A 16,009-nucleotide genomic window follows, 5' to 3' on the forward strand; every position below is an offset into this window, starting at 1 on the left:
AATGCAGAAAAATGGAATACTAGGGTAAAAATGTAGGACAACAAACCCCCCCCCCCAATTTGATTCAAATAAACCCACCCATCTGCAGCTCAGCTTATTTCTGAAATTTATACACCACTCTATTCCAAAATAGGCTGTAAGCAGCTTACAAAGAACATAAAGAATAAAATAAAAACCAATGATATTAAAGGAACCCAATAATCAATAACTATAAAACCTTCCCATGTGTCTTCACACTGAGGGAGAACTACCATAATAAGACTAATAGCCAAATGCAAGGATGAGGTCCATTTGTCAGTGATACTACCCCAAAGTCTCTCCAGAACAGTCGGGGCCAACAGGATTGGTCTGATCTGATCTTGAGTGGAGTGTTCTTTTGAGGAGGAGGAGTGGTCACTGAAAAAGCACACTCTCATACTTCTGGTGACATCAGTTCTTCAAAGTTGGGACTCAAAGGATGTACCCCTACTAGATTGCATTGTACAAGAAGAAAGCATTGGGAAAACATGATCCTACAAATGCTTGGTCGCTGAGTCATGCATGGATTATAAGGGGACAATCGGCAGCTTGAATTTCACTTAAAAGCCAATTTATCAGTGTAGATCTCACAATAGTTATGTTACTTGGGCAAATGTGAAGTAGTTTTAATTACTTAAGTCACTGTCACTTCTGTCATCTGCTCCTCAATCAGAAGCAAAGGAGTGTGTGTGTGTGTGTGTGTGTGTGTGTGTGTGTGTGTGTATCACTGCTATGTTTGGAACCCATATCATACTTCCTGGCATTGAACCTGTGTTTCCTACCCAGATCTTCATAATTCCAGGCATAGCATTTTATCCAATTAGATTTGTGGCATGGAACCAAACTATGTTACATTGGCTTGCCAGCTCTGATCATCTTCAAAACAGTAGATCTTTAGAATAATGACTATTGGAAGAATATAGAAAGATAAATTCACCTGCTGTTTTCAAATTGGGATTTCCAAATACGCAAGGATTGAGTTTGGCTGCAAAAGTTTAAGACTTGAGGAAATAAGAAAGACTCAAAGGGCTAGGAAATAGTCGAGTAGAAAATGTAGAGTGACAAATATAGACATAGAATATAGAGATAGAGTTCTTTCACTAATAGGAAGATCCTAGATTAAGATAGGTAGTAAAACAATAAATAGGAAATAGAATTAACATTAAAATGAGAAGTAAGGAAAAGGTCTTACACTTTATGTAACAAAACAACCCATATTGGGACAAAAACAAATGTAAGCTTTTGTGTCTGGGGTCTCTATCAAATTTAAAAAATTCTGAACGAAAACATAAATCACATATTGCTTGTTTGCAGGAATTGATATTTTATAACTTCTTTTCAACAAACAATCCATTGTATTGTTTAAATGAATTTCATATAGGTTTTTAAAATCAAATTTCCTTCTTATTACAGTTTTTTCATAACATTGATGCGAGGAACTAAATAAAATTGTTAAATACTTTCTATGATTCTATCATTTTTAACTAAGAATATTATAGAAGCCCTCAAATGTACTGAAATCATAAATTATATTTTCACTGGCCAAATCCAGTCCCCAATATTAATAAAGGAAACAAAATGTTTGGAACAAGGTTTGTGAACAAGGCACAGTTCTCACTGAAAATTGCTAGTACAGTTTTACTGTATTTGGTTTTTGTTTTATTGGCTCCAATGTCATTCGATTAGTATTTACTTTGAAACAGGGAGCCCTATACAGGGGAAATCTGTAGACTGTTGTTGAGGATCAAGGAGAAATGTACAAGCATTGTACATGCTTCTTGAGTTGTATCTGAGTAGATCCTCTTAATAATATTGGTTGCAAGAATAGAAAGCATTTGAGCATTTGTGACAGAGGTGGGTTCCTACTGGTTTGGACTGTTTCGGCCGAGTAGGTAGTAACTCGGCTTGCCACATCCCAGAACCGGTTCAATTGCTGGCACCGCCATCTTGATTTTAGGTTCTGGGCATGCACAGAACAATCTTCATATGCCAAAATGTAACTTTTTTCTCTTTTCTAATGTGCCCATGCACAGGCCTTTTTAGATGGAAATGCGCGCACACACGCAAAAATGTTTGCATGCCGAATCGGCAGTAGTACTGGGAACAACCCACCCCTGATTTGTGGTGGCTATGCTGTTAATATATTTCTAGTATAAATGTTTTCACCACTTTGGACCCTGGAAGAACAAAAGATGTCAATCACTATTTTCAAATACAGTGTTTTGTCCATGTAATCATAGCAAAGAAAGTATCCGTTTCAACTGTCATGCAAAGTGATGCTTTTACAAATTTTCATGTAGCAAGTTAAAGACATTTATATTTTTATTGTAGTGCTAGCAAATAAGCTAACACTTTAGTTGAGGTGGGGAAGATGAGGAAAAAAGAATATAGCAAACTAATAATGGCTTCAGATGAATTTCAAATTAACTCACACTGAGATAAAGCGAAAGCAATGGAGGTTGGTATTTTTTTTTTATTTTTGAGACGAATTGCTCTGAATTTGCTAACTAAAAAAGTGTTACATATGATGGCGAATAGCCTAAGTTCTGGTTGTAGCCTTAGTTGATGGTATTCTAGGTTATACCACTGGCGATCAATGGTGTGAATCAAATATTGGATCTTTTTCTATGTAAAATAAGCTCTGTACAGTAATCTAATACATCAATGAAATAGGCATCTTTCAGATATGCTAGCATTACTTGGGAACAACTTTTTAAGTGTATAACATTAAAAAATAGGACATTGCATCTGCAATGAACAGTGAAGTATACAGAGAAATTTTATCATTTTCTGTGTACGTATGTGAAGATCATTGGCAAGTGCTTCCGAGGACACATTTTATTTGCTATGATCAGGAAGGACACAATATATCCATATATTATTCATTTAATTTTGATTGAAAATTGATGAATAACCGGGTGAATTGCTAAAAAGGTTCAATGGAATACATGTCTTTAAAAGATTGTGCAAATTGTAGTATGACGTCTGTGTGGTACTGTACAACTTGTTCTCTCTCTGTCCGTGTGTGTGTGTCCATGTGTGTATCCGTGTGTGTGTGTGTGTGTGTATGGTATATAACTATAGTATTGTGAAGTTCTGAAAATTTTCCAGAGGACATGACCTCATTAAATATGTTCCAGGCCTATGGAAAATATAAGCTGCAACTAGAGTTATTATAGGTTATTTTTTTCATATGTTGTTTTTAGGAATAATATTTTTCACACAGGTACTCCAACCATTTTACAGGCATGAACAAATGCATATTCGCAGACAATATCGCGTTGATGCTTCTGACAAATATTCTCCAGATGATGATCTGGTAAACCTTGAAATTTTGGATGAGGTAAGATGTGATGAGATGATGGATGATTTCTTAGTACAAATAATGATCTTACTAATTGTAATTGCCTTAAAGTTAGTCTTGTGATTAATATATCATGTCATCAAGTTGATCATTCAAAGTTCTGACAAAATTTTAAAAAAAAACCCACTCTGTAACGTATTATTTTAATCTCCAATCATATATTCATTTATATTCCAAATATTCAGTTACTTTTTTTATACAGGACAACAGGTTAATAGATGACAATATTATTTAAGTTTGCTAAAATGAGGAGATCAGATCGAAGCATCAAAGTTAAATAGTGTCTATTGTGGGAAGAGAGCTGTATCCATTGGAAAGTTGCATGTAATAAGGTCTAGGAGTAGGCTTGCAGGCCTCACTGAACCAAAGTTTTAAACTAACACAATTGCAAAATGTACCAGACATATTTATAAAGTGCTGACTTGTGTGTTGCCTTTTCTGCAAAGTTTGTGCTTGAAACAGATATATTTAGAGCGGGAAGAATGAGATGGTGGGAAATGAGGAACTGAAAGTACCAAATAGCTGAGAGCTTCAAATGTTACATGGGTGTTTATAGAAAGTGACAATCAGTAAGAAAGTACAAGGAAGTGAAACTATGGAATGCGTAGGTCAGTAAAAAAAGAAGGTATAAGAAATGTGGCTTGAGATGAGAATGGTGTCCTTTGCCCAATAGCAGTCCTTGTAGGACTTGCTGTGTATCATTGGAACCCATTGCAATGGTTTAATAATGTAAGTTTTGTTGTGGAATTGCATTGCTATGTTGGCTATTCATGTTACGAAGTGCTCATGAAATAAACCTCTGATCTTAAAGTAAGATTTATTGCTTGTGTTGTTTTTTCCTGTTTTTATTGAGATATGCACACAATTGTAAGTATAACACATATGGTTAAACCCCTTCATTTTCTATTTGAAAATATCAATACATGTAGTGATACACTAAGCCTGTATTGTGGAAGGATGGAGATCTCAAATATTTTTCAAAAGTCTTCTTTGCATTCTGAATCTTGTCTCCTGTTCCTTGGAATAGCAGCTTTGTTGTTCTCGCTGCTTCTACCTATGTTCTGGGGAATTCCTTTTGCCAGACATTTTCTCCTTAACCATTATATGTAAGAGAGAGAGAATTCCACACCCCGTATTACTTTCTAACAATTATTAGAGTATGCCTATACAGTAGTGCCAATTTGCAATGGTACAGGGTTAAGGTGTGTGCCTAGAGGCATTACACTTTTCCCCTTGATGATAAACCAAACTCTCATAGATTATAGACAAAATTGAACAATTAAACACAAGGATAAAACATTTGGATCTAAATATTGAAATGTGGTTAATCAGTATTGGAAAATATGCAGTGGTGTTTTGATCCAGGATCTAATATCTGCAGATGAATCAAACACACACACAAAAAAATCCAACAAAAGATATACCATATTTTTCAGAGTATAAGATGTTCCGAAGTATAAGACGCACCGAGATTTTGGGGAGGAAAACAAGGGAAAAATATCTGCCTCTGCCTCTCATCAATTTGCCTCCTTGCAACAATATACACTGTTTGTAGTATTATATTTCAGACTATACTTGTACAGATGCTGTTAAAATTGATCTGCTTTCTGGAAGTATAGTTATTCTTGGCTATTTAAAACAATAGCACGGGGCCTCTTCAGCTCAAGCATTTATTTTAAAAAGCTTCTTCATTTTGTTAAGTTGTCTAGAATAATAATAAAGCAGTCTTTAAAAAAATAAGTCTAATAATTTGAACATTCTATAGGCATTTATAGTTGTTGACTTACCTCCTTGCAGCAAACAGCCTGATTAGCACAAGAAAAAAAAATCTGCCTCCCAGCAATTTGCCACGTGAAGCAAACAGCAAGTTTTACTTTCAATTTTTCCCGATCATCAGTTTGTAGGGATTGCTATAGCTTATTGAAGCCTCCGCGAGCCCTGTTTGCTGCAAAGAGGTAAATTGCTGGGAGGCAGAGACCAAAGGGTTGGGGCGGTGGGTGGGTGGGGCTACATTCAGTGTATAAGACGCATCTAATTTTCACCCTCTTTTTTGGGGGGGGGAAGTGCATCTTACACTCTGAAAAATACGGTAACAATAAATATATTTTTGGCATACCACAAGTTTTATTTGTTTATAATTTAGATTTAGAAGGCCATTCAACTCAGTAGTGCATCTCTTAAAGCAAGCCAGAGTGTAGAATAGTAGGCAAATAGAAGAGGCAGGAGGCTGATTCAGACAAAACTAACAACTCTTTCTTTATTCAGTGAATAAGTACAACCCAACAACTTGCCAGTCTGACAGCTCTCCCTTTTATAGGGAGCTATCAGACAGCCAACTAATGAGATTTAACCTTTTTTCCCGCCTTAATGGTGTGTGAAGCCTTTGTACCTCGGCTTCAATTTCTTACTAATAGTTAACACCGAGTACATTAAACTAAAAGAAAAAAAAAGATTGAACATTATCATAAGAGAGGAACAAACGTACCTCATTGACTAATCCACAAAGTTCAGTCTAGGTATGAACTGTCACCCAACCTATCCCAGTTGGGAATTATTAATTACCTTTTAAGGGAAATTGGTATTTTTAGAGTTCAATAATACAGATCCCATGAACTTTCGATTCCAGCTGACAGAAAATACCATTAAATTATGCAAGGAGGGTAAAATGCAGCATCTATAAAGATTAATTGAATGTAGTTCTGACTATATAATTAACCATTTTTACCCCTCAGGGCCTGCTCTAGATTAAGGCCAAGTAGACACTAGCCTAGGAACACCACATTTTAAGAGTACCAGAATTGAAAAGACTTCTGAAAAACAAATAAAAAAGCAAAAAGAAGTAGCAGTGCACATTCCATGAGCCTGTATGCTTGCTGGAGGGTTAAATATAATTTCAAAGAATTATTGCTATATGAAAGCAGTGGGCGATAATGTAACTAAAATGACTTATTGGGTAAAAAGGGTGAATGTGTCAGAGAAAAGTGGGGAAAAAACCATATCCAGGCTGAAAATCTGAAATGTTGCACTCAAAAATTGAAAAGAAAAAAATAAAACAAAAGAGTGCCTTTTTGAGAGTCCTAGAAAAAAGTTGATAGATGAATCAAATCATAGGGGGTGCCAAAATATGACTTTGCCTAGGCAGGCAAAATGTCTAGAGCTAGCTCTGCTATATAAGTCTCAGAAACTTGAAACAGATGCCCCCTCTTTTCAGTGAACTTCCTTTTCATTTCAGGAAGTTCAAAACTTCAATCTAAGGCTGAAGGAGGATGATTACTGTCTTCTCCTTCTCTTGGCCTTAGCATACTGCTTCTTGATCATCTCCCTTCCTCCAGAGAACTGTTTACAGCAAGGGTGTCAAACTTGATTTCATTGAGGGCCACATCAGGATTGTATTTGACCTTGGGGGGCATGGCCAAATCAACATCACTTGTGTCAGGGGCACCTGTGGTGGCCCGGGCAGGGCTGGGAGCAGAGGTGGGTTCCTACTGGTTCGGACTGGTTCTGCTGAGTAGGTAGTAACTCAGTCAGCCACGCCCCTGAAGCAGTTTTATTGACAGCACCATAGGTGTCGCCATCTTGTTTTTGCCTATAAGCATGCACAGAAGTAATTTTTTACTACTGTGCATGCGTGCATAGTACGCCTCAAGCGTGTGCGCACGCAAAGCTCGTCCCTGAGTGAACCAGCAGTAACAGAAGCCAGAACCTACCCCTGACTGGGGGGATCCTCCTGAAGTCCTCTGCCAGCGAAAATAGAGCTCAAGAGGGCCAAGTTAGCTTCATGGGCAGAATTAAAACAAACTAGAATTATTTTTGTTGTGTGTATTCCAAACATACATTTGAACAATGACATTTACAATTCATTTCTCTGACCTATATAACCAAAATTTACTAGACAGACATATTGCTTTTTTACTTGGCATGGCTATAAATTTATATTTGAGGAAGATACAAGACTTTGTAAGCAATGTTTTGATTTAGTGAAATTAATATTTTGACAAAAGTGACAAATAATACTGGGGATTATTGTTTATTTCCAAGAAATATGGCTTAACTGTGAAACTTGTGATCTTTTCAGGATACAATTATTTATCAGCTGAAGAAGCGATATGGAGATTTACAAATTTATACTTATGTTGGAGATATTTTAATAGCACTAAACCCCTTCCAAAATCTCTGTATATATTCTCCACAGGTAAGAAAGAAGCTGGAATCCTGCTTTTCAAATTATTTATGCTGTATCAAGTGATCATATTGTTTTCCTTTATTAACAATAGCAATTGATGGAGGGTGCTTCTTAATCATGTATTTTTTAATGAAGAAAACTATGTTAGGGTAACAAATTGTACCAATACTTCCCTGGCCATAAATAATACAGTTGAAGAAAAAGAAAGGGCATTGGAAGAGTATCTGAAGGGCACTGAAGAAGGTGCACTTGGCTTTCCTGAATACAAAGTGTTAAAAACATTTAAAACAAAGAATGCGAAACAAAACAACACCAAAGAAGCAAAAGTGGCAGAGGAAATAAACCAGGATAGGAACAAGGATGGGCTGCTATGTGTTCGCCCGGGTTCAGGGGAACCCGTATCTAACGTTATGGCCGGTTCTGAGAACCTCCAAATCTTACCCCCGGCTGGCCCCACCACGCCCACCCCATCCCTCCCCTACCAGGAGTCTCCATGCGTTCCATTTTGGATGTGAGGTAAGCGCAGGCCTGCACGGAGGCTGGGGGAGGGGAAAAAGACGGGCCTCCTGGAAGTTACGGAAGGCCAGAAACAGGCCTTTGGGAGGCAGTTTTTGCCGCCCTAGAAGCTCGAGGAAAGCCTCTGGAGCCTGGGAAAGGCAAAAATGTCACCCCCCTCATCCTGGAGTAGGAGGCTGACTAGGTTACGCCCACCATGGCCACGCCCACCCAGCAACCGGGCAGAGAACCCATTGCTGACGTTTTTGAAGCTCACACCTGGATAGGAACAAGGGAAAGAAGAAAAGGAGCATAAATCAGCCTCACCAAAGGCCTGGGTGAAGAGGCCCATCTGCAGGGTTTTTGGAACACCAATAGAATGGGAACTATTTGAATCTTGATGGTAACCTCCTTCCAGAAGGCAAGTGACAAAAAGTGCATTTTCAAGGTCCCAACAGATGACACTGTTTAATCGAAGGAATCCAGAGTGCCTCTACCCTGCCAGACTAGCTGAGAAGCTACTATGGTATCTGCTTTCTCTTAGCCATTCTTTATTTTCTTTAAAAAAAACATTATATAGAAGGCATGTTGGGGGAAATATAAGGGCACAAGAAGGATGTGGTTCAGTCTTTGCTATCTCCTGATTAAAGGATGAAATAGAAACCTTTCTGGGTTTTTTTGCAAAGTTATCGCCATTTGGAATAGGCATTTATCTGCATTGGCAAATAATTTGATCCAAGACAGCTTACTATGGATAGAAAGAAATCACATGTAGGAGTTAGTGGTTCTGCCTCTTTGTGTTTTGATATGTATTTTCTCGATGCCTGGCTCATATGCAGTGTTTTGACAAGTGTGATTTCGCATTTAGTTTTCCAAGCTTTATCATGGTGTGAAGCGTTCCTCCAACCCACCTCACATATTTGCAACTGCAGATGCTGCTTACCAAGGCATGATTACTTTTAATAAAGACCAGGTAGGAAAATAGTTGTTTTTTTAAAATACTTACAATTATATGCATGACTTAAGAAAATGCTGCATTTTTTTAAAAAAAACCTTGGGATGGATTAAACTTTGTCAAATGTGCTGTATAGAATTTAATGAGTTTTTGAATCATGAAAGTCATAACTGTGTTTTAAACATAGCCTGGTAATAGAAATTACTATGTAAGATTCTTAATAAGGGATATTTAAAAATATAATAGATTGGTTTTAATGTTAATCCTATCTAGAACTGAGCCACTGAAATCAAAGGCAATTATAATCATGATTAGTTTACATTTCAGTGATTAATTGGGACTGTTACGATTAAATCTGTATCAAAACCATCCATGAATATAAAACTACAGGCAGTCCTCACTTAGCGACCATTTATTCAGCAACTGTTCAAAGTTATGATGGTGCTGAATAAGGAGACTTTTGGCCAGTCCTTGAGTTGTGCTTATCTCAGAATCCCAATGGTTATGATCTTCTCATCGTTCCTATCACCCATCTCCTCCCACTTATGACTGCAGGACTATAACTTTGTGGCTTGTATCCTTACAATATATATTGATATTGATTGTTTCCTGATTGCTTATTTGTAACCTATGACTATCATTAAGTGCTGTACCTTATGATTCTTAACGAATGTAACTTTTCTTTTATATACACTGAGAGTATATGCACCAAAGACAAATTCCTTGTATGTTCAATCACACTTGGCCAATAAAGAATTCTATTCTATTCTATTCTATTCTATTCTATTCTATTCTATTCTATTCTACTCTACTCTACTCTACTCTACTCTACTCTACTCTACTCTATTCTATTGCAATTTGGATGCCTAGCTACCAGTGCATATTTAGGACAGTCACAGCATCCCACAATCTCAAGATTTCCATTTGTAGGCTTCTGACAAGCAAAGTCGATGGAGGAAGCCAGGATGAAGACTCAAGTTGTAGTCATGTAACATCATGCTTAATAGCTGTGCATGATTTGCTTCCCAACCACAACTGGAATTTACAGAATTGCTGTTGTACGTTAGCACATACGCCATGTGATTTTTTTGCTTCATGACCATGTCGCTAAGTGACAAAGTTCCTGGTCCTAATTATAGTCATTAACTGAGGCCTATGAAGCTGGGACAGAAAAACACGGACAAGTTAAGAATTGGAAATTAGGGTATGAAGAACATGTGATATGTAGAAATTGGATATGTATTTGTGTGATTAGTAATTATATAAAAGAAAGGATCAACAGACAGGTAATCAGACTGACTACATACACCTATGTAATGGATATAAAATGTAATGGTTATAAGATCTAATCACTATATGGAAATGTTGCACTATGTCCAATGTTTTTAATGTTTTATCTAATAAAAAACTTTATAATAATAATAATAAAAACCTGAGGCCTATGAACTGAGAATCAGAAGCATCTGAAAGATCTGATATTTTTGTCAAAATAACGAAAGTGATGTTGTCCCTTCTTGAAGCAAGTGCCATGATATTCAAAGGAGTGAAAGTTGTCTTGCTATGCCGCAAGGCTGTTTTCATCCTTTCCCCCTACCCTGCAGATATCTGTGCTAAACATGTGCATCTTATAAGCTACTTAATTTGGAGCCCTTTTGAACACATACTCTTTGCGTGCATAAGTTAGTTTCAATGTCATTGTGATATGGCCACAATGGAAGTTGCCAGCAGGTGATTAGGAGATAATTGATCATTGATGCTATTGCTTTAAGTTTTTCCCCCTAACTATTTTTCTCATATCCCTTGTTCATTTCCTTCATTAATATATTTATATGACCACATATGCAGATTGAGACACATGCTTGGGTGTACTCAAGCAATTACAATTTTTGCTGTATGGATAATAATTATCCGTAGGATGCAAAGTAAATAACAATATATTTTCAAATGGCGTCGGAGATTCCCTTTGATTAAGAGCTTTTCCAGTGTACTGGTTTAATCTCATTTCCCTGTATTACATCTCTGATAGAATCAATAAAAAAGCTGCATCTCTTTTTTAAGATCTGTGTGGCTGTTTTGTAATTAACTCCCAGCTGTGTCTGCATACAAAGGATTTGCACATACTAGCATCCTACATCCAAACATCATAAAAAGTGCAGATGTGATTTCAAAAGCGCCGACGCCAAGATTTCTTCTAATATCCTTTTTGAAAGTTGACTGGATGTGAGTTGGGTCTGGTGTTATATGGTTGAACTTCTATTTGAGCACCCACACCTGTCAAGCCCCCAAACCTAGAAAGACACATAATGAGACTTCCAAACAGAGTCCTTTATTTATACCTATAGATTGAATCTTGCCAAACTGAAGCAATCTATCTATCTACATCAAATACAGTATATATTCTATAAGAACGATCAAGGAGGGGCTGTCTTCACCCTTTTTCTCTCACACAAAGTCTCTGGACTGAGCTGCCTCTTATTCTTCTGGAATGCACCCCTCCCACCTGCGAATCCAGATTTCTACTTTCCATCACAACACTACGCCTATTATTCTCATTCACATCTTTGCATCAATATGGAGCTAGATCCTGGGAGGACCAGTATCTGTCTTAAGCCATAGAGACAGTTAAGTACTTTTATAAGCTGAATGGATGAGTCTGAAAGAGGGCTTCTAAGAGTTTTACAGATGACACTATAGAATGCAGGTCTTACATTTAAAAAAAACCTAAGGCACTTATTGTAGATGGGAGAGAAATCTTGTGGGAGTGATATATGTGAGAACAATCTAGATAACCTTAGTAATCACAAACTGAAGATGAGTCAGTGGCATGATGAAGACTGAAAAGCTAATGTGGTCTGAGGCTGCATTAACAGAAGGAGGATCACTTCTGGGTCATGGAATGTAATTTCTATACTAGCCAGACCTTATCTGGAGAAATATGTCCAGTTCTCAGCACTCTATTTTAGAAAGACATTGACGAAAGTGGAATGTGCCTCAAGATGAAAAGCCAGGATAGAGACAGGGTTAAAGTAATTGGGTGTTGAAGGAGAAAGGAGAAGGGGGAGAAAGGCAGCAGCAATATTGTTTTCGAAAGAAAGAACTAAGAGTTTCCTCCAACCTTGGATATAAACTAGATTTTGCAGGATAAAGTATTTCCAACTAATAAATTTATACTATGGTAAACATTTGAGGGACGCAGTGGCTTAGGGGCTAAGATGCTGAGCTTGTCGATCAGAAAGGTCGGCAGTTCGATGGTTTGAATCCCCTGTGCCACATAACAGAGTGAGCTCCTGTTACTTGTCCCAGCTTCTACCAACCTAGTAGTTCAAAAGCATGTAAAAAATGCAAGTAGAAAAATAGGAACCACCTTTGGTGGGAAGGTAACAGCGTTCCATGCACCTTTGGCATTTAGTCATGCTGGCCACATGACCACGGAGACATCTTTGGACAGCGCTGGCTCTTCGCCTTTGAAATGGTGAGTTAGGAACGATTAGCACATATGTGCAAGAGGAACCTTTACCTTTACCTTTAAACATTTGTTCCAAAGCTAGTCTATTCTTTAGAACACTAGGGAAAGTTCACCTAATACTGGAATTAAAGTTTGAGCTTCAATTTGGTTACTTGCGTTGCCCTTTATCTTTTATTCTCTCTGATATTTACATTTGTTTCTATGTGCAACTTGTTAGTTCTTTACATCAGAGTTGTTTCTGTAGTAGTATTAGCTCTGTCATCATAAGCCAAAATCTTATACAGCGTATTGTCCGTAATATTTCTAATGGGACATCCTTTTCACATATGTTTGCAACATATGAAATGGCAGATCTGTGTTTTGAACACCATCGCCACGGAATATTTTGCATGTGATTACTTAAAGTGAAAAGGGGAATATTTACATGACATTTAATTTGGGGGAGTTGAAGCCCAGAAGTCTTAAAGTTGCCAAGGTTGGACACTCCTGCTCTAGATAAGAAATACAGGCATATTGCCATTTGGAATAAAGAGAAAATGAAGTGATGTGCAGGGATCTTCAAATATATTACGTTTGGTGACTGTTCGAAGGAACTTTTTCTCTCCTTTTTTTTTACCGTTAAATGTAGAACAACCAATATGTAGTCTGAATAGCTGTTCTTCTAGGATGCTTCAAGAACCAAGGTAGAGTTCAGCCAAAAAAAAAACAGCTGCTGCCAAAAACATTAATCATCCATTTGGCTTCCTGCCTCTGCCATAATACCTGGTAGAACTTGTCGACTGATATATATTTCACTCTTCATCAGTTTTCCAGTGGGTCATTAAGTTAAAAAAAAAAAGTAAATAGCTGTAAAACAAAAAAAAAAATTAATATATTCCAATATTAAAGAGCAGTGTAAGTTATTGAATGTTGTGATCCTATGTTCTTCATGTTTTTAAATAATTGCTCCATACTTAACCTGAAAGGGTTAAATGTACCTTGTTGCAAATTTGATATGTCACATGGAGAGAGCCCAGCCAAGAGCATGGCTACTATTTTCACACTGGTGGCCATGTTATGATGTGAGGTCTGATTTGGCCCTTGCATTTTCCCTACCACCTGGCTGACTAGAGTGTGAATACAAACTGGCCAGCGCAGAGGAAAACCTGTGTAATTTTAGGGAGTAGCCCATGTGAACAAAAACTGCCCTAATATTGTCAGTTCCACAGGCATAGTGACTGTTATGAAATTATCAACCAGTTGCATTTTTTGAGACAATCCCAGATTCTTAAGTCTGTTCGATTGATCTCCCCAATTCTGCATGCCATTTTTTTTTCATCAGGAGCAGCCAGATTCAGAAATGGAAGGCTTCAGTGGACATTACAACAAAACAAAACAAAACAAAACAAAACACCCTCTAAACTTTATTGGCAAAATAGTTGATTTTCTTGTTTGTCACTTATTGTACATTCATTATTTAATCAGAGTCTAATGTCACTTATACATAAATATATCCTGCGGATGTATTTGTAGAAGGGTCAGAAATCCATTCTCACTGGAAGAATTTGGCAGAAATAGAAATTCTTTCTGTATTCTCCATTATCAGCCGGCTAGATCTAATTCAAAGACATGCATTGTCACGTATGCTGTATTTAATACTTTCAACTGGGCAACTTTGAATGTTTGTTTTATACTCTGCATGATTGCTCAACTCTTCAAAGAAAGTATAATTTAAGATAGTTAAATGTTTAATGGTACATTAAAGCACGTGAAAATAGGGATGAAGGTCTATTCCTTGAATTGCCAATTAGACATCTTCTCTCTTCTGTTTTGTACCCTCAGTGCATAATCATCAGTGGAGAAAGCGGTGCCGGGAAGACCGAGAGTGCCCATCTCATTGTGCAGCATTTGACCTTCCTGGGAAAGGTATTTACTGACTGTCACATAACTCAAATTATAATACTGTGAAGTACTGGCTGCATTTGCATGCAACCTTAAACTGAGATTTAGTGCAGGGCTGAGCAATCTCTGTCTCAACTGATTATACCGGGTTTCAATTCTCCCTCCTCACCACAGGCAAGAGGAGCAGGCTGAGATTTGTTAATGTAGAATTATCTGGAGACCACAGGTTGCCCGCTTGCTAATTTGGCAGGGATGAGCTTGTACAAATCTTTGGGTTCGTGTTTGTGTTTCATGTTTTTTTCTTCCCGTCTCATTTCAAGTGTATCTTGTGACAAGGTGATTACAAGCTTCTGCTTCTATTTTTTGTTAACTTCAATCTCAGATCCTTTGTTAAAGCATAATACCAATAATCCTCAGATTATGATCACAACCAGAGGTGGTATTCAGCCAGTTCTGACCAGTTCGCCCCAACCGGTAGCGGAAATCCAGCTCTATGCTGTCCTATTTAGGCATGTTTTTGAGGCTGGGTGCATTTGCAGAAGCAGTGACATGCAGTCAGGGGAGGCAGGGGAGGCATAGCCTCACCACTGTTATCATGAAAAGAAAAAAATGTAAAAGGGAAAAGGCGAGAGCTGAGGTTAGGCTGAGCTAGTTGCTGCCTCACCGTGGATGACTCTGCTTAACTGTTTAAAAAAGCCTCTAAAAAAGCGCCCTCTACTATGAGGCAGGAGAACTGCATGCCTCATCTAGTCTGACTTTAGGCGTTTTATGATCACTTGAGCAGAGTTAAGCAAGGGTTAAAAGCCTAGAAATTCCTGACGTAGGTGAGGCATGCAGTTCTCCTGCCTCATAGTAGAGGGTGCTCGTTTGACCTGGGCTTCTTCAGAGGACCCGAGGCAAGAGCAGAGTTGAAATCCTCTCTTAAACTACTGGAAAAGGTATGTGTGGGTCGGAGGGAGGGGGAGGAATTCAAACGTGCCTGAGCAAAGTGCATGCATGGAAGGCGGGGCACCTGCGTGGAAGAGACGCCTGCACCCACAAACCAGTGGTAACAAAAAGTGAAGCCCACCATTGATCCCAACTGGTATGAGAATTTCTGTTGCTAAGTAAGGCAGTGGTTAAGTGTGAGTCACACCCCTGATTTTACAAACCTTTTTGCATGATTGTTAAGCGAGTCACTGGTTAAGTGAATCAGGCAGATGTTAAGTGATTCTGGATACCCCATTGACTTTGCTGATCAGAAGCTGATTGGGAAATTTGCAAATGGCTATCACATAACCCTGGGATGCTGCAACCATCATCATAAATATGTGCCAGTTGCCAAATGCCTGAGTTTGGATCATGATTGTGAGGGTTGCTACGACAATTGCAAGTGCAAGGAAGGGTTATAACTCAATCCTTTCAGTGTAGTTATAACTTGCTTATTAATCTTATAAGAAAGGTTGTAAATCAAGGACTACCTGTAATATACAGAGAGCTTTATTGAAATTGAAAATTGAAAATAGGGCAGGGTATTTACTTATTCAGTAGGTTTTATGTATAATAAAACAAGTTTTTAAATTTGTATTTTCATTGGTTTATATCCCAGAGAAATTAGGAAACGTTCTCTTCAAACAAATTTGCAAAAAGTATTAATAGATAGATATT

General features: G+C 37.8%; 1 protein-coding gene across 1 annotated transcript in view; it reads left to right on the top strand.

Annotated features, from left to right (window-relative positions):
• Window positions 1-16,009, top strand: part of MYO3B (myosin IIIB) — a gene marked incomplete at its 5' end in the record, with an annotated part of 314,537 nt that overhangs the window by 94,605 nt on the left and 203,923 nt on the right. Inside the window, 4 exons of the mRNA XM_081955637.1 lie at window positions 3,265-3,361; window positions 7,458-7,574; window positions 8,929-9,033; window positions 14,303-14,386. Coding sequence (XP_081811763.1) covers window positions 3,265-3,361; window positions 7,458-7,574; window positions 8,929-9,033; window positions 14,303-14,386 — 403 coding nt within the window. The remainder of the gene's footprint in view (window positions 1-3,264; window positions 3,362-7,457; window positions 7,575-8,928; window positions 9,034-14,302; window positions 14,387-16,009) is intronic.

This window comes from Natrix helvetica, assembly GCF_964273705.1.
Source record: "Natrix helvetica genome assembly, chromosome: 1".
NCBI lineage: Eukaryota > Metazoa > Chordata > Lepidosauria > Squamata > Natricidae > Natrix > Natrix helvetica.